The sequence below is a fragment of the Periplaneta americana genome, chromosome 8 (assembly GCF_040183065.1).
Source record: "Periplaneta americana isolate PAMFEO1 chromosome 8, P.americana_PAMFEO1_priV1, whole genome shotgun sequence".
NCBI lineage: Eukaryota > Metazoa > Arthropoda > Insecta > Blattodea > Blattidae > Periplaneta > Periplaneta americana.
The window spans coordinates 86434187-86459000 of record NC_091124.1 but is presented as its reverse complement, the minus strand read 5'-3'; the positions used below and the strand labels follow the sequence as shown (position 1 = coordinate 86459000).

The window sequence follows — 24814 nt, the reverse complement described above, 5'->3', positions numbered from 1 at the left end:
AATTATAAACCCAGAGACAGAACATTACTGTGATGCACTGTGAAGAGATGGCAAGAAAACTTGTAGACCAAAACAGTTTCCTTTAGAACCATTTCCAGACATTCAGAACTTTCCTCTTTCATGAATTCTGTCAAGTATCCTTGTCCAAATTAACAAAAACATAAAGCTTTGCCAGAAGTACATTTCTGTTCACAAGGTAATTTGCCATATTTCACACAAGGTGATGTTACTTACACATTATTTATGACTATTTCGTGTCCAGTTTCACATTTAATTTCAGGAACCAAATGAGCAATATATATATCAGTCTATATTATCTAATTGTAATACTGTGTTTAAACTGTAGCATAAACATCATTCAAATGCGCGGGGGGAGGGGAGCAGAAAATATGACCACCCAATATGTTTATTACGATATTTACTGGTTTCTTTAGATAATGGAGCCTTAAATTAAAATGACGAAATTCATGCCCAGTAGCCTCAAAACTGTCATTGTTCTTGTAGAAGTTTATAATTGCAAAAGCACATTGTGCACTCCTCTACCTTTCCATGATGACTAAATTACATTTTATTGGCAAAAGAATGTGCGTGCAGTTTACCATCTCTCAACTGTGCTGTGAGAGATCAACATCCCTAACAATCGTTCATTCTTCTGTCAGACCTTGTATAAAGTAATAGCTAATTTAAAATTAAGATGTATACCAAAATTAAAGAAATATGTCGCCAACCAGGTTGACTATGTTGTTTATGGTGATTTACAAATTATACCAATTATTTGGAGAAAAAAATTACATCTCAAACAAAACACCGAACACAATTCTAGCTAACATTAATCTTCAACAATATCACAAAACAAAGTCAAGTTTTCTTGGTCTTTTTTAAACTCGTCAATCACTACGCCACTCAAATGAATATCTGTATTCATGTATGTTCAGCAAAGCCAGATCATTACAATTTTGAATCAGAAGTTGTGTTCTTCAAATAAGAATAAAGAAACTTCTGTCAAAAAGAGACAGTTGATACTGGCAGAATAGCACATTCAGAAGTTAGTAAATGTTTGGGGAAAAGTTCTTCATACACTCAACCAAAGCATTTACTGCACTTTCAGGAAGTTCTTCTTCATTCCTCCATTTTGTTTCCCATGAACTAAATTCACTTCCTACTACTTCAAGATACCCTATACAAAACTCATAAAATGTTAAATGTTATGTTTTATTTAACGACGCTCACAACTGCCGAGGTTATATCAGCGTCGCCAGTGTGCCGGAATTTTGTCCTGCAGGAGTTCTTTTACATGCCAGTAAATCTACTGATGTAAACCTGTCGCAATTAAGCACACTTAAATGCCATTGACCTGGCTCGGGATCGAACCCACAACCTCGGGCATAGAAGGCCAGCGCTATACCAACTGAGCCAACCAGGCCAACTCATAAAACGTTACTGCTGGCTAGTGCAAAATGGGAATGGGTTGTTGGCAGTTGTGGTAGAACATTCTGAAGAGAAACAATTGTTTCCTTGTGTGACTAGAATCGTTCTAGTATAGCTGCAATGAAATCATCAAGATATGAAAATTTAAGAAAGTGGTCACATTACTAATAATTTTCTATTTCAATAGAAGTTGAATTTTCGGAGGGGCAGGGTCCCTTATCCCCCCTCCATGTACACCTCTGACTTTATATCAAAATTTTTACATGTAAAACTCTTAATGTTAGTTATGTCTGACTGGTTTCCAATGCAAAGCATTTAACAAAGCTATTGGCTCTTCTCGACCGATTTCAAATTTGTGTACCTCATATTAGTGTATCAGGGGCCATCATTGCATGGCAGAAGACAGTGGAGTAAAGAGATTGTGAATTGACACGATCACACTTTTTTCACCTCTATAATCATTGTGGTGACATATGTTACCAAGAGTTGAGAATGGAGTAATGTCAGCCTGCACATAGAATCTTGCCTTTATTTATATTTATTAATGAAAAAGGTAACTTTATCTGACTAGTGACTTTACTTTCTGATCTGATAGAAGTCGCAATTGGTTTTCTTTTTTTTCTTCTAAACACCCACTGCCCTCAGTCAAATCTGAAGCAACATACTGCGAATATAAGGGAAATTATGGTAACACTAGCTTAACAAGGCTGTCATATTAGTTCTTTCAGGTGAAATTAATTTTTCGTAATAGGCTACTTTTAACTCACATTGCTCCCATAAGTTCAGCCACAGTAAATATGAACTCTCTTTCTTTTCCAGTATACGAAGTAATGCCCATTACACAACCAGATAGAGGCTTCTTATCTAAATCAATGACAATTGGACGGTGATAATATGATACTGGCACCAGGTCATCCTGAAGGTGGCAATCTTCCTGAAATGTTAAAGAAGAAAGGTTAAAGTGTCTATGCCTACTAAAAAAACTGTAAGTAGTGTATTCTTAACTATAGTCATAAAATTGGAGGAAGAACAATAATTGTTTTAATTTTTTTTTTTGCCCTCTCATTACAGTACAAGAAGTAAATGAGAAAGTATTTTGATGCTGTAAAAATTGACTTCGAGATTTTCACGAAAAATGTCCTCATTATCCCACATGAAGGAAATGTATATGATGTGGTATCTACTCAACTATTTGAATACAACAATTTCTTCACAACTACTAAACTAATTATTTTGCATTCCATAACTAGAACTCAATTTAGAAGGTATTTTTAGCAAAAAAAAAAAAATATATATATATGATTCTTTATTATTACCCTGGAAAGAATATAAATAAAAAACAAAAGATAGTGATTTACTCCAAACTGTTATAATTACTCTCTTTCTTTTTCTTTTATTATTTTCTTACAATCATAAAGTAACAAATAAAATAATATAGCCAGAACTGTTTTGTGATCTGCTGCCAAAAATAAGAAAAATCATGATTGTAAACATGTCTTAAAGATAATAATAAACACCAGGAATATTAAAAGTATCATTTTCATAACAATAACAACAACAACAATAATAATAATAATAATAATAATAATAATAATAATAATAATAATAATAATAATACGAGGGTAGGGGCATAAGTCATGGCAAATATTTTCTTTTGTGAGAATTCGAGCATTGGTGGAAAATATGAAATATACAGATGAAAGGAGAAAGGAATGAACGAAATGTACGGACATTTAACAATATGCCAACATTTTGATCCACATGTTTATTACGGTCGTTGCCATAACATTACAGGGTTACTGTGCCATAATCATTAAAGCACATGTACCCGTTCTAAAGGCCCTCAAAATAGCTACTACCTCACGACTGTCCAGTATGAAAGGGCATTATTCCCAACAGCTTCTACCAACTCTCTGTGGCATTCTCTGGCATTCCTCCCATGGAGAACAACTATTTTGATATACGAACATGGGTTACATCCATCCTGCATGGTGCTACACTAACATTACTCTCTCTTCTATTACAGACAAGCACAGAGCCACCTTGTGTTGTGGACACACATTATGACTGCACGGCTTCCGTGCGACATATGACATTTTGTGATACCAACCCCTACCTTTAAAAAAAAAATAGTTGCCATGACTTATGCTCCAACAGCAGTAGCAGTAGCAGTAGCAGTAGCAGTAGCAGTAGCAGTAGCAGTAGCAGTAGCAGTAGCAGTAGCAGTAGCAGTAGCAGTAGTAGTAGTAGTAGTAGTAGTAGTAGTAGTAGTAATAATAATAATGATAAAAATAATACTAATAATAATAACAATAATAATAATAATAATAATAATAATATATATTTGTTAAAACTTCATGTTTCATTATTTACAATAAAAATATAACAAAATTTCTAATTTTAATTAAAACAAAATAATTTCAAAATAATAATTTTAGCTACTTTAACAAAAATATTCCTGTGGTTAACTTTCTACAATGCTGGAAATATATTTCCAACCAATATTTTCGGAACTATGACATCAAACTAACATGTGACAGTGACTTAGAGACTTTTTATGCAACTGTGTCCATTGCTGTCATTCTGTCTATTCTACATTGTCTTTCCATTATTATTGCCCATCAAGGTAAATTAAATCTTGCCAGGCAGCACAAAATGCATATGTAATTGTAACTTTTTATATGAATAGTTGTCTATAGGTAGATTGAACACAAATTAGAGAAATGGGAAAAACAGTTAATCTTCATGATAGCCTGAATACAATAGTCTCAATTATCAAGCAGTTCACATTATCCAGCCCAACCTCACTTGGCTCTTTTCTATCTGCGATTTGATTTCTTGACTGAATTTGAATAGGAGAACTGAGATAGTTATGCTAACTGAATGACTGAGAACAACATGGAATAAAATATATTGTACAGTATTTGGCATTTTGTTGTAGCACTCTTCATTAAATTTGCGTTTGGTTGTGTTTTTCTTCAGTTTGTTTGAGATTAAATAAACATTAAACTGGATCTTTAGTAAAATCAGAAAAGATCGCGATTTCAATAGAAGGAAAAGTTAAGAGGCAATGGAAATATTGAATCTTTGGCAACCATTACTAATTTTATATAATAAACCATTCTCGAAAACAATTTCGGATACGATTTTATATCTACCTTTCGTCCATTCAGTCCAAAACATCAAGACTCTGCTGTATTTCACCAACATCGATAACACACCTTGCCTATTGTTACTACTAATGATCATAAACATGCACGAAATATATAATGCACTCACCACCCAAAGTTGCGTGACAATCTCGGTTGCTGTTTGGGAGAATGTAGCTCCATTTATTGGCACAATAGCATAATCGGCAATACCTTTGAAGTTTTTGCCAACCACGCTTCCTCCATGAGATGAAATAACTTCTAGCAACAGCTCTTTCACATTGTCATCAAAATCAATGACGAAGAAGGTTAAAGCTTAAAACAAGAATTATGACACATTTCAAGCACTGATTCGTACAATGAGTGCATAAATACAATCAAAATAATGATACAGATGATAATTTAATTTAATGTTTTATTTCAGTTACATTGTTTATGAATGTAAATCAGTAGTAATTAAATTGTTTATGATATTACAGTAGTTTATAGATTTTTATATACCTATGTAATATACTCTAATTGTATAGCCGCTATAAATTATATGTACTGCCCTAATTATGAGCGCAGCTCAAGGGTCATACATAAATAAAATAAAATAAAATAAAATAAAATAAAATAAAATAGGAGTTACAGAAAGGAAACTTGTACAAATAAGGAAAAGCAGAACTGTCAATATTCGGATTGGAAATAGGACATGGCTGTCTTTCCTAACTTTTGTACAAAATAAGAATTTTGGGTCTATCGGTATCTATGTACATATGTGAAAATCTGGGACACTTTACTTTCATCTTTAAACTGTGCGAAATAAAAAAGAACAAATACATTAACTTCCTTGCCAAAATCATTTCAAAGTTCTTCTTTCAATAACAATTATTTATGTACAAAATAAAATTTTACATTTCATGGTAAAAAATTCACAAAAAATATTTCTTACACATCCAACTGATAATGGCAGGATTGATTAACACACTCATTATTAATAAAATAGAGGAGAAAGCATTTAAAAACATTCAAACTTGTGTAAGGTATCAGAGAAACCAATTTTCCTGCACAAATTGCACCCTCATATCAAATTTAAAAAATATTATCTTTAACATTAAAAGTTTTTTTTTTTTTTTTTGTATTCTAAAAATTATTTATCTATCTGGTGTAGTAAATATAAAATCTAAAACCTTAAAACAATCGAAGTACCTAAAACAAAAAGGCTTGATACAGGCTACATTGTTAAAAATAAATTACAGTAGCTTAAAAATTACGTCTTTTTTGTTGAAAACTCAGCATCTAATTCATTGCTACTGACTTATGAGATTGCAAAAACATTCTCTAGTAGAGAGAGCAATAAAAACACATGACACTTTCTTGCATTGTAATAAAGGATGATAAAAATTTAAGCATTCAAACACATATTATGAGATTGTAACATATTTTCCAGTAAAACAGAATCCACTTTCAATGCAAAGTAAAATGGATGTGTTTCCCACAATCAAAAAAATGATGTGTATAACAAATTGTCATCAATCACTTACCATTGAATATAGGAGAAATTGTAGACTCCGAGTCCTGAGTTAAGTCTTGCTCTGAACATGTATTGTTGTCTAGACGTAATGTAACATCTTCGTCCTTATTAATGTCTACCTCTTTCGATATTAGTGCTCCTTTAATCTGGGAAGAAGCTTTTCTCGCAAATGGTGTTGTTTCTGTATTATCATTCATATTTTCTTTTAAAACACCACATTCTACAGAAAGAAATTAATTAAATTACCGGTAATATAAAAAAGTTATATGACAATACAAACATACATCATAGTTAATTAACATCATTTTCAAATGTAATGTTCAAAATACCTCTTAATACCTTAGTGTCTTTCAGTTATTTATAATTTTGCCCTAATTTAAATATACATACCTTTGGTTGTGTTATGTAGATATTGGTCGACCACATCTGTAGATGATGATGGAGCTATTTTGTTAACTTTTGTAGTCTCTTCAAAAGGAAGATGAAGGCTAGGAATAGGTCTGTCAGTCAGTCTTCTTAGTAACTGAACTCCCTGTCACAATTGCAGGAATTAACATTAGAACTTTTTTTTTTTTATTATTACAAAGTGGAAGGTTTGTAAGTCAAGGATTTCATAAGGACATCATTGCTTCACGCTTCATCTCAACTAGTCTTGGTTTAATTCATAACTATTTTCCATGTACGAGTTGAGGGACAATAGTATGGTAATCACTTGAGAAATTATTTAAAATCCACATAATTATTTCACTTTTAAGTTATATGTAATTCCAAATTTTAAGAAATAAATATATATAACTTGAATTTTTCAATTAAAATTCAAGGAAAGTTACATTGTACAGACCCAGAAAACCAGTATTGTCACTTTTAATTTCTTTCATTTTCGGAACTACTTTCTGTATAATTTCGTACATTAATGGGAGACCTAAATGCTAGAGTGGAGAACAGCCAAATAGCATAACATATTAGAAAATTTACAGAAATAGTTTTAAACCAAAATGGCAGAAGATTAATTGATTTTGTACTTTACAATGACTTGCAAATAATGAAAACAAAATTTAAGCACAAGGATATCCACAAATTTACATGGTCAGCTAGAGGATCATGCTCTATAATAGATTATGTTATCTGTAAATAGAAAAATGTTTGAAATGACTTTAGATGTACGAGTATTTAGAGGATTTGAAATTAAATCAGACCATCATCTTGTAGTAAGTACAGTTAGAATTCCCCCAAAATGGTACAAGAGAAATGTTAAATGTAAGAGCAAACCAGAGCAATTTTTCAAGATATGTTTCTTTGCGATACTAGTATTAAGTGGTTATGCGAAACCAGAGTTAAGACATTATTAGAAGAAATAACAATTAGCAATGATATAGAAACTGAATGGACAAATTTGTTGCTGTTGTTCTCCAATGACACTGGGGATTACTTGATCTGCATCATTTTCCCCTTAGCTTCCCAATATAATGAAGTCAGACCATTGCTCGTCAGTCCTTCACAATTTTCCAGGTGGTATTTATTCAATATGGCATCTTCTTGACAAAATCTGCACTTGGGTGAAGGAAGGCAGTGTATCTTGTGTAGATGTTCGGCGAGGCAGTCATGTCCAACTTCCATTCTAAATAGGGCCACTGCACTCTTCCGTGGCATACTTTGGATGTCTATCCTGTCCTTGATGGTCTTATACTCCTTGTCTTTTAGTAGATCCTGTTCCATTTGTCTTTGCTGCATTTGGAAATTTCTTTGATTCATTCCTTCTGCATTCCAAAATAGCACTGATAAGTGCTGGAGCATGTCTTTCTTCTTCTTCTTCTTCTTCTTCTTCTTCTTCTTCATGGGAATCCATTTTTTGCATTACCCAGGGGACACCACGAGGAGGCGGATTATGTTATAAGCAGAATTATACATTTGTAACTAATATGCATATAACAGCAATTAATTTTAGTGACTAAAATTCAGTGACATATTCATATTCGTGTTCTGTACATCCTTTTAAATTAAAATTGAACATTTGGAGTACTTGGTTTATTTATTTAGTTATTTATTTTTTCATTAATTTATTTATTTATACATAAAATGTGAAAAAAAAAAAGTACTCAAATACAATATGACTTCCCTATAAAATAGTAATGGAGTAGTTCGGACTTCAAATTCGGATTCAAAGCATATCAATCGTAGGAAATCACCTAGTTAACTCTGGATATATTGAACCTCTGCGGACTTGCATATTTCATTCACTATATCCGAGGTTCATTATATCTGAAGTGTCTCTCCCCTAACCTTAAATGACAGAAATGAATGAAAATGTGAACAAGAAAATAAAATATTTCATTTATGTGGAATGGATTACACTGTATACTGTTACTCACAGTTGATTTACTTAAACTGTGCTGTAAACCCACGCCCACTTGCGAAAGACCACATTCAATGTCACAATATTCGCCTTATCTTCAAAAGAAAACACTTTACGCTTCGACATTTTTATACAGTATATTCACTGTTGGAACATTGGAAATAGATGATCAGGTAGAAATGACAAACACTGTTATGGTGTGACTGCATACTCAGCCTTGGAATTTCCCGGGTCACTTAATGGAAACTGGGATAGGGTTGATGGAGTTTGAAAGCCATCGAAATCTTACCTTCATTTATGCTCTGGACATAATAATAAAAGAAGGCAATTTCATTTTCCGTTGTTTTGGTGCTATCCGTCATAATGGAAATGTTTCTGAGAACAAAAGGCAACCCTTTGACGGTGGAGGATTAGAAATAACAGTGGAGTATAGTACCTGAGAACAGAACATTAACCCTTCGATGGTGGAGTGAAGCAAGGTCATTACACGTTGCCTGGATTTACAGTAGGCTACAGCTCATTGTCTAGGAATCACTAATCCTACCTTTGTCCTTTGACTAAAGGAGTAAGAAACTTAGAATGTTGTTCTCAATACATTTTTTCAATTTTATACAAGGTCTGACTTCAAATAAGAATTTGTCAGGACACAAGGTTCACTATAACTGAAGTGAGGGTTCACTATAAATGGAAATATTAATGTACTTTTTAATGTATGCGGATCGCGACCAATGATTTAGGTTCACTATAACCGAGTTCATTATATCCAGAGTTGACTGTACTTTTATTTTGGGACAAAACAAGAGGTTAAAATGTGTTGTTCAGTTCTGAATGGAGAGAAATTAATACAGCTTTCACGTTTCTTACTCATCTTACACATGAACAGAAAAAAGTAATGAATGCCTGTTAACTTACAGTCTCTCTTTTAACACAGAATATAATGGAACATAAATTACCTTCTCGCCACATGAACAAAAAAGAGTAATGAATACCTGTTAACATTACAGTCTTTCTTTTAACACAGAATATAATGGAACATAAATTACCTTCTTGCTTAAAGGTGATGGAGGTTCTGCAGATTGAAGCAATCCATCAGTACATAAAAACTTGTCTTCAGGTGCAGGACACTTCAGTTTTATGCTTTCTATCACCCATTCTACTGTCAATAAATATGGTCTAGAACACAAAGAAATTATATACCTACAAATAAGGTCTCAATTTTTGTTTCACTAAGATAAACGATTGTGTAAGTTTCCAGGTCTACTAACAGTATAGCTGAGCATAAATAACAATTTCTTTACACTCTCTTTAATTAATATGAAATATCAATGTATATCTAAAATTGAAGAACTCTGAAGCACTTCACGCATGAAACGACAGTGTAAATCACGCAATTAGCCAAATAACTGGAGCAACAGCTTCCAATAATAGAGATCCACGTTCAAATCTCAATGAGTGCAAGTGAACAAAGATGATGTCTGAGGCAGCTTTTGCAAGATACTCCAGTTTCCCTGCCATAATTCACCATCACTAAAGTTTCTGTGTGTTATTCCCACAAGGGCATGAATGGGTAATCAGTCAACTACTCACCATTGAACTAAATAGGCTAAATAGTGCAATGTAAAAGTTGCACATATTTTTAATATATATTATTTATTCACGACACAAAATTATTTTTATACAAAATTACATGAAATTTTTTTTGGCATAACACTATAATGTACCAGGAAGATATAAAAGTTTTCCATGTTGGAAATCAATTCTATATTTAATGAATCAGGTCCACTGCTATGAAATAATGGTTAGTATATCTGACTGTAAAACAAGCGGGCCCGGGTTCAACTTCTAGTTGGGACAAGTTACCTGATTGAGATATATTCTGGGGTTTTCCCTCAACCAATTAACTTTCGGCACTGGACTTTTGACTCATTTCATGCATTATCATCTTCACCTCACTTAGACACTAGATAACAATAGCAGAATGTTCTAAAATAAACCAATTTTTAGAAACTCAATAAATCACTAAAGATATGTTAATTCGCTGTAACAAAACTAATTATTACTAGACTATTGTAAAATTCTGGCTGAAGGTTTGTACACGTTTATTATTTTGGTAGTGAAACAGCAATTTAATTATTCATTTCTTGTCTTCCAGTGCAGTGTTAACAATTGTCAAAATGAGAAAAAACTCTCCTTCATTAAGTGCTGATTCAATTCATAATCTGATACCACTTCTGCAAACATACCCAAAAGCAAACAGACTCCATTCTAAATCTCAGTCACTGACAAATATTAGTGGTCCTTATGCCACTTCTTACTCTATCACCTAAGGACTGACTTGCCACTTCATGATATATTTTACTCTACAGTGTTACTTTGTTCCTCTAAAATATAAAACGTCTCTTTGAAGTTTATAATTAAAGACATAAAGGCTTAATTCTACAAGTAACACTTAATTTTTCTGAAACAAGTTTTCAAGACATACAGTTTATATTGTTAAAACACATAGAAGAAAACTGTTAAGAGCTAATTATGAAAAAATCTGTTCAATCATTCGTAGTATCCAAATGCCATTATTTATCGCAAAAAAGTAATAAATATAAAGGAGAAATTAAAAAAGAACAATTGAATAATGTCACGATGCTGCAAACAAGCAGTTTACCTACAGACATAAATGAGGAGTACAGAAGAAAATACTGTTGTCTGCTCAGTCCTTTACTTTCACATTAAACAAAGATCTGTGTAAAAATGTAGTTGTTGTTTTCTAATGCCAGGCGTTTGACAATAAAGTCATTTGACCTCTTGCACCCCAATATTTTTCAAAGATATTATCATGGTCAGCCACTGAAGCACAGATTTTGAGGTGTTCTGAATCCATTTCTTGGTTTGAGTTGCATAATGGGCAGTTAGGGGATTGATATATTCCAATTCTATGCAGGTGTTTGGCCAAACAATCATGGCCTGTTGCCAATCTAAATGCAGCTACAGACGATTTTCGTGGTAAATCGGGAATTATCTGTGGATTATAATGCAGAGAGTTCCATTTTTTCCCTTGAGATTGTGTTACCAAATTTTGTTTGTTGAAATCTAAGTATGTAGATTTAATAAATCTTTTCACAGAGTAATACGTAGATTTAGTAACAGGTCTGTAAGTAGCAGTGCTGCCCTTCTTTGCTAAAGCATCCGCATTCTTGTTTCCCAGGATTCCACAATGGGATGGTATCCATTGGAATACAATTCTTTTATTGAATGATATTGAGAGAGCATTTTAGTTATTTCTGCTGTTTGAGATGAAGGTGTGTGTTTAGAGACTATTGATAGAATAGCTGCTTTAGAGTTTGACAATATAACTGCATTCTTAAATTTATTGATGTGGCATAGAAGATTCCTGAGACTTTCACTTATTGCAATGATTTCTCCATCAAAACTTGTTGTTCCATATCCAAGAGATCTATAAAGTGAGAAGAGACAGCACGTAACACCTGCACCGGCACCTTGTTCTCTGGAGATTACGGATCCATCAGTGTATAAATGAAGCCAGTTTTGTGTAAAAATGTAAAACTATCAATTTAAATGATTTTTGAAGTTTTGGAGAGATAACTAACCTGAAAATTCAGAAGCCCTAAGTTTGATTGGAGTCATGTAACAATTCTTTTGTTCTCAACGTATTCAAATCCCAAGACAGACAATGGATTTTTTTTTTTTACTTTCATTGAAGTAGATTAACTGCATGTAAAAAATTCTTTGTTCATGAATAAAGATGAATAAAGGCAAAATTCTATGATCACATTGTGTGTTTATGTTCAGAAATTTTGATCACAAATGTCACTATGATGACTGCAGAGATCTCTATTAGAGAAAAATTGGAACACATCAATTAGAAATCAATATCTCTCTCTCTCTCTCCCTCCCTCTCTCTTTCTCTCCTCCCTCCCTCTCCCCCTCCCTCCCTCCCTCGTTTTTTTTTTTTTTTTTTTTTAACAGATTGATTATGAGTTTGTCAAAAGAAGAATATATTCAACTGGTACTGCTGAGTGAATGTAAGGGTGGTTATAGCAACAGACAGCAGATGCTTTCAATGCACATTATATTGACAGACAGCAAATGCTTTCAATGCATGTCATTGCAGCAGGGCTTCCATTTCTTTTGGAACAGTGGAAAAAGTAATTAGAGAATTCAAAGAAACAGGCAGTGTCTTGGACAAATCCCATTCTGGACACCCAATTATAACAAACGATAAAATAAGAGAAGTTGTCATTGCTAAGGTCACAGCTAGTCTCAAATGTTAATTCCACAGGACATCTCTAAAACAGAGTATTCCTCTAAAAACTATCAGAAGAATTTTAAAAGCCAAGAAGCTTCATCCATACAAGTTACACATACTGCACAATTTAACTGAGAATGACCCTGAAGGATGATTGGAGTTGAATGAAAATGACCACTTTACAGAAGACTGTATGTTATTGAGCAAAGAAGCTTTGTTTTACGTTAATGGTGAGGTAATCCAACAGAATGTTCAGTACTGATCGCAAAACAATTCGCATTGGCTGGACCCTTCTAAACAGCAAGAGAGGATTATGGGATTATGGTGTGGTGTGGTTTGTGAAAAGCATATATGTTAAGACCATTTTCCTTTGATTACAGCAAAACTGGTGAGACATTCCTCACCATGTTAGGCAACCAGCTGATACCCTAAAACGACGTGTTAGATGAAGGCTTCCCTGAGTGGTTCCAACAGGAACTTAACTATGTATTTCCCACATCTTGTATCTAACTTAAGAAATCAAATTAAACTTACTCATGAACAATTCCGAACTTTCGCTGCTGCAGAATGTGGAGGAAGGGTGGGCAAAGAGAAGCAGACATTTTGAGTCATGGTATGACTGACCAATCCAACATTTCAACACAAAATGAAATTTGGACAAAACATTAATTATACTCTCAAACAAATGAGTATATATAAAATTATTTTCAATTTCGTACTTATTTTAGGGTAAGTACTGCACATTAAAACGGTTTTCTTTTTTTTGCTTTTCACTCTCTAATATCTTAATTCAGGATGAGTTCAAGTTAGCACAGGATGAGTTCAAGTTAGCGTTATTGCTATGCTAACAATCCAATGTTTACAGAAAATAGGGCCTACAGATTAATTTGAATAAGTTGGTGTCAGCATTGCATTAGATGTTATTATTGCTGATGAATCTCTACTAATAATAAATCTGTAACCGAAATTTTTCTGGTAATTTTCACTTTTCAAAAATAATTGGTATCAACATGTATAATTAATCATCCTGAAACCAAAAATAGCTTTTTTTAATTTTTGTTTGTATGTCTATCTGTTTGTCTGTCTGTCTGCCTGCCTGGATGTTTGTTACCTTTTCACGTGATAATGGCTGAATGGATTTCAATGAAAATTGGAATATAAATTAAGTTCGTTGTAACTTAGATTTTACGCTATATGGCATTCAAAATACTTTATTTAAAAGGGGGAGTTATAAGGGGGCCTGAATTAAATAAATCGAAATATCTCGCTTATTACTGATTTTCATAAAAAAATGTTACATAACAAAAGTTTCTTTAAAAATGATTTCTGATAAGTTTTATTCTATGCAAAAGCTTGATAGTACTGATATTTAATGAGATAAATGAGTTTTAAAATAACAATGCATTTTATTATCACCATCTAATGGGCTGTAATGAAATAAAAACAAATGACTTCATCTATAAGGGGCCTTGGACAACAACAAACAGAAGCTATTAACATACAGAGAATGTTTCTGTGTTTATATGAAGTAATCTCGGAAGCTAATTCCGATTTGTATAATTATTATTTCACCATTGGAAAGTGTAGTTTTTCTAGATAGACATAATGCTATGTTATTACAGTAACTTCTGAGTGAATCGAGGACAGGTAAGATTAAAATAGCTTCTTATGCACAGAAAACTTGATAGGTTATTCTGTATATTCGTTTCCTGTATTTCTTAAAATAATGTTTATGTGCCACGTACATCTCAGAGAATTAACAAACAAGAGTGTATTGATTTAGTATGCAGTAATAGTACGTTAGCTTAGCATTTCATTTTTTTATAATCCAAATTTTAATTATGCTCAATTGAATCGTGTTAAAAAGATAAAATGAATAAACTATGCAATAAATGCAATGCAAAAAATTGGGTTCCAGCACACCGATAGTTACCCAGCATTTACTCATATTGGGTTGAGGGAAAATTCTGAAAAAACCTCAACCATGTAACGTGCCCCAACTGGGATAGTATCAATCTTAAAAGTAGATACATATATATATATATATTTTCTCAAATTAATAGGTATCTTAAAAGTAAAGTTGACTGAACAACTCCAAGAATTATTGCATGATACTTTTAAATACAACTTTCAAAATGATTCAGGAGCAAACGACTTACGATATACAAAAAGCTATTATTCACTACGTAATTACAAAACTGTATTTAGATTTGTCAATATTTCATTCTAAGAAGCGCAGTGAAGCACATGGGTATGGCTAGTTAAGATATAAAGACGTAAGTTGGAATACATCAAGTATTGAGAATATCTATTCAGCAAAAATAGGTCATGTGACAGAGAACGCAATATGAATTATATGTACCAAGATAAATCTGTAACTGAGTGCCCAAAGAACATTTGGTTGGGCATATCTCCAAAAAAATTAAGTTTCACATAATAAAATTGTTCATGTAATCTGTTGTCTGAGGAGTATGTATTCCAGATCCTTAAGAAAAGGGATAGAGATCAGCTACAGACAGAAAAAACTGACTTCCTTCAGTGAAACACCTGAGTTTCCGGGATTGAGAAAGTTCAGAATAAAGATATAAGAATAGGGTAGAGGAGAATATGGCAAATCAAGTACAAAGTAGAGTTCTATAGCAGTTTAATCATGTTTTTTACGTAAGTGAAGAAATATGCTCAAATGTTATATAGCACTGGACAATACCAGGAGAGTGCACTGTAAATGTGATATCAACACACACAGTATACCGGAGTACACAAACTTGATTCAAGAGGATGTTGAAAATTGTCCAGCCACATTATTCAGAATGGCATGCACATAAACCCATATATAGAAGAATTTCCAACAGCACACAGTTTTATCATATCATGGCCATCACGCCACAGGAAGATAGACTCTAAATAAAAGTATATTTTGTGCATATACATAATTTATTTTTAATTTGCACAGTTGGTAGTTTGTACTGCTTAAAGAAAATTTTAAATAAACATGACCTTCCTGATTCCTCCCATATACTTCAATATAAACCCAGCATTCCTTTTAAACAGTTTTAAAAACAGATTTTGTATTCTAAAATATACAGTTATTTCACAAAGAAATGCAGTAAGTATATGGAAAGTCATATTACTGAGTAAAAGGAATCTAACAATAATACAGTAGAACCCCGATTATCCATCACCCTATTAACCGATTGGCGGATTATCTGACTGTCTTTCGCTTTTTTTTTGCTATAGAAATATAGGAACAACTGGATAATACCCACGGCAGAGCAATGTCGATAGTCGACGTTACTCGCTGGCCACTAGTCACCGGGCCACTAGTCACCGAGTTGTGTCAAACAGAAGACAATCGAAATGGTGGTAGTAAAATTCGTGACTATATTCTTAAATAAATCACTCTAGTGTCAAGTGCAAGATTTATGCAGTACAACGACGATGTTTTGAAAGCACTATAAGAAAATGCTTATGTAGTAAGATCTTAAAGTAGGTTATGACAACGAAATAATGAGGAAAAAGGTGTGGTTCACGGAATATCATTGAAATAACGGAAAGTAAATTTGCAGTTAATGTTCATCAAAGCATTAAGTACATAATTATGACCGCGTTGCAGTTTTATTTGTGGCCTAGAGAAAATACCTAGGCTTTTACGAGAAAAAAAAAAAAAAAAAAACTTTTAGGGGCCATGAAATTATTCATCGCTTTAATTATATTACCGTCTATCAATATTACGAAACAAAAACTGTCATAAAGGCCATGACCGACTAGAAACATCGATACCGAAGAGATACATCCATTTGGCTGTGATAAAACAAAAGAAAATGCGAGAGAGATTTTGGTTCAAGATAAAATGGACACACAATTTTGATGACCATACTGTTAGTAACTGGAGATCGCTTGTAAGATCTGTCTTAATCTTCTATGTAGAACTGTCGTCCAAGCAAATTGATGGTCCAGGGAAAAATCATTGCAATAGATGAGAGTGACAGTGGTGCTACCTCTCAGTAATGTTCAGAACGAAGGCAGTGGACAGAAAAAGAAACAAATTTCTCCTTCTAACGACACCACAGACCAAAATCATGTTCTTATGTTGGCAACATTGTGTATGTACTTAATTTGGTGGTAAACGTAACGGCACGGTTCAAAGCTACCGTGGTAATTCTCCAGTATAGCGGAAATATAATATGAAGTACTGTACGTTATATTAGCACGTTACTTTTTCTAGAGAAAGTTTTTACAAGACTATAACCTTACACAGTATAGTCTACTGTTTCAGTTGTCGTACTGTGTAACTTCTATATAAAATGTCTTCCACGGGTAACAAAAGAAATCATGTTGTTCTAAGCATAAAATCATTGCAAATAACTGAGTGGTTTGGGGAACGAGAAACTGTGGCTCATCTCAAAATAAGAGATTGGAGTCACAACTATGTGCAATTTAATAAAAATCAAGAATAAAGTATATATAAAATGTAAATCTACAACATGAGACCTCCACTATTCCTATTATTTTACAGAGAGCCATTACAAGGAGTTTGTTTGCCCCTTAAAAACCCCTGTTAACAACCACACTTAAATCAGTGAATTTCTGATTCACTATCTAGCACATTCAATACAAGACCATAGAGAAAATTACGAAAGTGTAAGCATTATTCACTAAATTTATGAATAGCTTTGGTGGTACAGATTATCCGATTTTTTCGAATAATCGTTCAACCCATCCCCTTCATTACCATGGATAATAGAGGTTCTACTGTATTAGGTTTCACAATTACATTATCTCGCTGTGAAAAATCCCCATGCCCCAAACTGTAAACGTGATTCATTACACAGCCAACAAACATTATAAATGCACCAGAGAGCATGTGATAGGAAAGTAATTCAGAAATTTTAAATAGTAATCCGAAGTTGAATACCTGTGCCCACTACTCCTTAAGATCTTCAAGTCAGCAGGAACAACTTGCCCAACAATAACATGAGTTACATTATCTGATATTTCATTAAATCTTGTAGCTCCTCCACCATTTAATATTCGACGTAATTTTTCTGTTTGTTCTGTATTGAAACCACTTAAAAATACCTGGAAGAAAGAAAAAGATTTGCACTTTCACAATTATAGTATTTAATACATAGCATAGCAGCGTGTTTTGTAACAATGTTTGAACTATGAGCACTTAACAACAAAAGCTCATCAAAACTGCCTTTTGTTTATGATACTGTAAGAGTTTCTTTATAGACTTGATGAATTTTATACTGAAGTTGTAATTTGAGATTCAAGGCAGAAATCAAGTTCAATTCCTAAAATGAAATAAATAATATGTAATATGGAGCGGGGGCTGGAGCAGGAGGAACATGTAAATTCTTTTCTTTCTACAAAAGTGTTGGAAGTAATAGGCCTACCACAAATTTTGATAGTGAGAGTGAAGCAATATGCACATCAATACAGAATATCTTTAACTGGATAAACAAATGCAATAATTTTGTAATATTATCAGACTTCAAAGCTGCTATTCAAGCTATAGCATGCACCAGCTACCCTAAAATGCAAAAAATCAAAGAAACACATGCCATGATTCGACAAATTCGAAATTTGAAGAAAGCCATCATATTACAATGGTTCCCAGCTCACTGTGGACTGATTGGCAATGAAACAGCAGATAATGTTGGCGAAAAAAGGAGCAAAAATCAAACAAAGAACCCAACAAAATTTTGCGTATGGATCAATAAAACGAATTATCAAAAGAAAGATCAATCAGACCTATCAATTCCAAATTAAAAGCAACAATGAAAATGGTCAGTGGAATAAACTGATAACTGAATGTAAAAGATACCAGACTTTCCCCGCAAATTATTTGTAGCAATGTTCAAACTTGTGACTGGTCACGATTTTCTAGGCAAACACCTGCATAAAATCAAAGTATCTGCATCGCCAAATTGTCTTTTCTGTTCAAAGGAAGAAGAAAAGGATGAGAGACATTTATTAATATGTGATGCACTTTCAACATTTAAGGACCCCATCTCTAAATAGTGGGAGGTGAGAAGAAGAATGACTTTATTGTCAAATTCAGGGCATTAGATACATACATACATATGTAATATGGTTACACAAATATAAAATTTCAGCAAAATAATCCTGTAATAGGTCAGATATCTCAGTTTGTAGAGCAATTGGCTATAGACTGGAAGGTCCTGCATTCAGTCCTAGGTGGTGACGGGATATTTATTGTTTTCTAAACTTCCTGAATGGTCCCAAGGTTCACTCAGCCTCATATCAAAATGAGTACCAGGTTTTTCTTGCAATGTGTATCAGCATGCTGTAGGGTGTGTAGAAATAAGACAAAAAGACATTGGTAAAAGGAAAAGTAAAACTGAACAACCAAGCAAAAAAATTATGTTTCACTGAAACATCCCATAAACCTTGCAAGTTGAGAAAAATTTACGAAAAGGGAGGACATTATGAATATGAAATAGTTTTTGCATGAATCATACTGTACTTACATCCTGATTATTTCAAATCAGTTGTTGTCAAATGTAGATGTCACCAAACATCCTGTGTTACAAAATATTTATATAAATTGAGACACTTAAAGTTTCCAAATTCTTTATTATGGAATGAACAGGAGAAATGGTTGCAGAAGATACATACCAGCTGGAATGTGATATGGCCTTGGAGTTTACTATATAAGTCAAAAGGAGGATAGCAATGGCAAAGATATCTTTTAATTTTTAATACAAAAAAGAGCATCTTCTGCAGATTTCTGGCAAAAGAACTAAGAGATTAGTGACGTGTTTTGTGTGGAGTGTCACTGCATGGGGCAGAAACAAGGGCATCACGATGATGTGAAAAGAAACAGCTGGAAGCATTTGAAATGTTGATATGGAGAAGAATGGGCCATGTAAAATGGACAGACAAAATAAGAAATTAAGCTGTGCTCGAAAGAGTGGGTGAAGAAAGAATAATGCTGAAACTGATCAGAAAGAGAAAAAGAAATTGGTTGGGTCCATGGCTAAGAAAAACCTGTCTAGTGAAGGATGCACTGTAAGGAACGGTAAACAGAAGAAAAGTTCGGGGTTGAAGAAGATATCAGATGATAGACAACATTAAGATATATGGATCATATATGGACTGCAAAGAAATTAAATATTATTCAGGGAAGCCAAAAGATGCTATGGTGTTCCAGCAAGAGCTTGGAAAAGGAGAATAGTAGTGATGGGCAGAATCGAATAATAACATTTTAAGAATCGAATAATCTGTTCTCGAATACTTTTATCATTCAAATAACGATTTGATTACTCACCGGCAGGTTCTCGCTTCTCGGTTCTCTTATCCAACATCCAGCATAAGAGCGATAATGATAGAAGTGTGTTTTTATTGGGTTATTTTGCGATGCTTTATCAACATCTAGGTTATTTAGCGTCTGAATGAAATGAAGTTGATAATGCCGGTGAAATGAGTCCGGGGTCCAGCACCGAAAGTTACCCAGCATAGGAGTGTGTTGTGCAAGCACAGGATTTGTCTTACATTTCTACAGACCCTGACTCCACCCAAAACTGTTTCTTACTCTAGATTCTTGACTCCATACTACAATTTTATTTCAAACAGCTTGATGTGACATGCTACACAGAAATTTCTGTGTGAACTAAACCTAATGTCAGTGCCTTTGAGGAAATGCATATTATAAACTGCATATCTGTCCATCCTTACATAGTGCTTTTTCTCTGCCCCTCACTTCACCTCAGAGGGTCACAGCTGAGATATAAACTCTATGCACAAAATGAGCATTTGTTCCTATATTATACAAAGTAAAATGTAAATATATACTTACATTACATCCATCAAGAAATGCTCCTGCCTTCTTAGCTTCTCTTAAATCAAGTTTTTCTACCATATCTGCATATTTCTTGAACCCTAAATAGAAAATGAATCAATTAAATACAAAGTGATGTATGTCATGACATTATTAAAAGAACAGGCTTCATATCTTACAGCAAGATAATTATCTCAGCAAGATAGTCAGCAGCTTCATTAACAGAAAATCCACAGTGTGCCAGTAGCCATTGAAAAACCATCCTTTTGGTAAGTTTCTTCAGATGGTATATAATTTTCCAACAATGAGGTATTTTTTTACTTTTAGGTGACAGCTATTTTAGAATCAATGAAAACGAGTATAACAGAGATTCAGTACAACAAATAAAACTGCAGAAGCTCTATGAGTTTTTAGGGTTTTATTTTGTTGAGTTATTTTACGACGCTGTATCAACATCTAGGTTATTTAGCATCTGAATGATATGAAGGTGATAATGCTGGTGAAATGAGTCTGGAGTCCAGCACCGAAAGTTATCCAGCATTTGCTCATATTGGGTTGAGGGAAAACCCAGGAAAAAACCTCAACCAGGTAACTTGCTCCGACCGGGATTCGAACCCGGGCCACCTAATTTCGCAGTCAGACGCGCTGACCGTTACTCCACAGGTGTGGACGAGATTTTAGGTTTTCACAAGACTGTGATCAGAATTAGGTTTTTGGATATTCCACCATGTCCTGGAAACTTGACATTTCCAACATTTCGGAACTACTGTACTTACAGATTACCCTATACTGTAAGTCTTACCTATCTGCCCTGATGATGGAACCTGTAAATAGTTCCAAAACGTTGGAAATGTTAAGTTCCAGGACATGGTGGAATACCCAAAAACCTAATTCTGATGCAGAAGCTCTGTTTAATCATATGAATGAAAGCGCGAACAGTTATAAATATGGGAGTAAATTAAATGCTCAGATGTATGATGGAGCACCAGTGATGTTTCAATGAACTTAAAAGCAAAGTTTTGGAGAAGTATCCTTAGAGCTCACTTCACACACTTCTATACTCATAAATCAAGTTACAAGGGAAGTATCAAACCCTGTAAACCGAAACTTGCCTCGAAACTTTGGTGATATAACCGACATGCTACGAGAAGACCACGTGAAAAATATTAGCTGCCTGTTTCCACTGCAAGGCGCCGAAATAAACCTCGCAATTATGCATATAAGAAATAGGGAAGTAGATACTAGTTGCTACAGGTTGGAATGGACAGACCTTCCTATGTGCAAGCCAGTGAAGTGGTGGCAACCAGCAGCAAACAGAAGCATATGAGTCAAGATCAGTAATATCAGTAATACAAGCAGACGGCTACAGGGTTAATGTATTCAATACGATGTTGAGGGTTGTGTAAGAAAGTAGAACTGTCGCAATGAGTTGGAGCAAGACATATATCCGGTTAATATACTTGAATTCGGCATGAGATATTTCCGTAAGAATGGTGTTTCGTCTTCAGGAAACATAAACGCGAAAGATAAGGAAATGGCCCAGTTCAATATTGAACTGATTGAAAATAGTTGTACAGGAGTGGGCCGGTAATGAGGAGACAACTCTCGATGTATGTGAAGGAAGTGATCGTGATTCAAGTGATAGTGATACCAATCGCAAGACCCTTGCTCTTGCCATAGGTATGTTGCAAAGGGTCCCGGGATCGATACCTGGCCCCAGAACAATTTTTCCCTTGAAATTATTCAAGCCTGCTTCACAGGGAGTTACTACCTGAAAGCCAGATTTGCATAATATATTCGTTATTGTAGGTACGTTAACAGAAAGCCACAATTTAAGTCACACAGAATTGTGTGCACTCGAAGTTGGGTTCTGGCATCTTGTCAGCCCATTTGAGTTGTGTGGTGACAGTGATGGTGTCGTGTATAGTTCCTGAGGTAGCTCAGTCGGTAGAGCATTCATGCGCTAAGCAAATTGTCCCGGGATCGATACCCGGCCCCAAAACAATTTTCCCTTGAAATTATTCAAGCCAGATTTGCATAATATATTCGTTTCATTGATTAAAGTTCACGTTAACACTTTGTTTGTTAAAAACATAAAATTACTTAGTCACACGTTGAGGCGCTCTCGGACTTTTTATTTATCTAATCGTCTAAACTTGTTAGTTGGAAAACAAGACAATTAAATAATGAACTAACCCTGCCATGAATCGTTATGATCAGGAAGGTAATCAGCGTGTCGAAGTAGTTAAGTGATAACACACACTCACTATGTAAAACACAACTATTTATTAGAACAAGCAAATAAATTCGTAGCACAGAAAATATCTTGCTAACAGTGTAGCGTAGACCAAATCCAACTAATTACCTTACATAGGTAGGTACTTCCCCACGCTGGCATCCATCTTGTCATACAACCTTGACATAACCATCACTCAGCACACACATAGCCGTTACATACAAATTGGTCACCCCTCAAAAGTCACACAACAATGGGTGCCTTCGTCGTGAATTCCATACTTTTTTAATTCGTTCTACTGCAATAACTAGATTAAACGCAAGCCAAAACCAACTCACTGAACTGATAGTATATAGAGGTAGGCTTTTAGTTATATCACAGCTAGAAAAACGATCCACCAAAAATACAAATACCGACCAGTATTTCACCAGAGTTGACTGAACGCAAGTCAGTCAGGAAAATGAAAGCAGCTCAAGCTAATAAGTACATCCCAAAACTCGCCGCTAAATTCCACCCGAATATCTTCTGCAATTCACTCGCAGGTTCCCGCACACTGTGTACTATACAGCTTCTGGTAGACTTATCGAACCCGGTTCGATCCCCGGCCTACGTAGCAGCTCGTACCCTCCACAACACCCTCACTTGCCGGCACACATCCAACCTTCATGAGTCCTACCACCAGACTGATATCTTCTGCTATACACTTGACAGATTCCCACAACACCGTGTACTATACAGCTCCTGGTAGACTTATCGAACCCAGTTCGATCCCCGGCCTATGTAGGAGCTCGTACCCTTCACACATCCGATCTCCACGAGTCCCTCCACTAGACTAACGCTACTATCGAAATGAAACTCGCTTAAATCACGCCACCGTCTTGACCAATCAGCAAGCGCTATTATAAAATAATGACCGCTCCCCCGACTAAATAATAACCGCTCCCTCGGTCTCAACTCATTATAGGTTATAGGAACAGAAACAGAGCATAAAAAAAAAGAAAGTTGAGAGGAAAGCCATCTACGAGAAGTAAGAAGAACTAGATCAGAAAGAAAAAACTATGAGCCATCTATGAAGAGTTAGAATAATTAAAACTAACAGAGAAAAATATAAAGATAGAAAAATGTAAAAGAAATAGAAAGGAAAAGAAAGATGTGCCGAAATATAAACGGCACAACGTTACTGTAGGTACGTTAACAGAAAGCCACAATTTAAGTCACACAGAATTGTGTGTATTCACAGTTGGGTTCTGGCATCTTGTCAGCCCATTTAAGTTGTGTGGATATATAGTTCCTGGGGTAGCTCTGTCGGTAGAGTATTTGTGCACTAAGCAAAGGGTCCCAGGATTGATACCCGGCCCCAGAACAACTTTTCCCTTGAAATTATTCAAGCCTGCTTTACAGGGAGCTTCTACCTGAAAGCCAGATTTGCATATTTCATTGTCGTGTTATATTTGAAGTTCAGGATCTTTATATATATTTAGTCATGAAAGTGACTGATCAAATGTTTTTTTCAATGCTTAATTTGATTCCTCAGTGAACATTTGGTTACCATAAGTGCCTATTTTGTCCTTATAATATGTGCCTCTTTTGCTACCATAAGTGCTTATTTTTGGCGCCTAAAATACTCTATTTTAATGCCTAAACATCCGAGGTCTAGTAATCACCATGTTTACTGTGATTTAATATCATAGTCACTTGCAAGAAACAAATTGCATTTTACTTTTGATAAATAAATATGACCAAAAAATTGTGTTTACAAACCTGACTGCTCCACTTCTGCTTTTTTATTATCAGAGCCTTCCCCTCGGAGAAAACTTTGAATTGTGGTGTCTGCTGATACAGTCTCATTTATGTGTGTAGCATTATTTCTAGCAATCGAACTTATTGTACTCACAATAGAGAAATCTCGAAATGTACCTGTAAAATATTTTATTTTCATCAATATAAAACAATGAGTATAAACAGTATTTAGAAGAGAATTATTGAATTCAATGTCAACAATAAGTAAAAAAATAAAAATAACATATAAACAAAAGAATAACAAAATTCACAAAGGAAACATTT

The 24814-nt window shown here is 34.3% G+C and overlaps 1 protein-coding gene across 3 annotated transcripts in view; it reads right to left on the bottom strand.

Annotated features, from left to right (window-relative positions):
- Positions 1-24814, bottom strand: part of mus101 (mutagen-sensitive 101) — an 81904-nt gene that overhangs the window by 35602 nt on the left and 21488 nt on the right. For 2 of the 3 annotated variants that reach the window (XM_069833180.1, XM_069833181.1), the window contains exons 7-14: positions 24512-24667; positions 20533-20615; positions 17623-17786; positions 9490-9619; positions 6484-6625; positions 6104-6313; positions 4708-4892; positions 2196-2362 (exon numbers count right to left, since the gene is read on the bottom strand). In XM_069833180.1, the coding sequence (XP_069689281.1) occupies positions 2196-2362; positions 4708-4892; positions 6104-6313; positions 6484-6625; positions 9490-9619; positions 17623-17786; positions 20533-20615; positions 24512-24667 (1237 nt within the window). The remainder of the gene's footprint in view (positions 1-2195; positions 2363-4707; positions 4893-6103; positions 6314-6483; positions 6626-9489; positions 9620-17622; positions 17787-20532; positions 20616-24511; positions 24668-24814) is intronic. The other variant, XM_069833182.1, reaches the window with a different exon arrangement.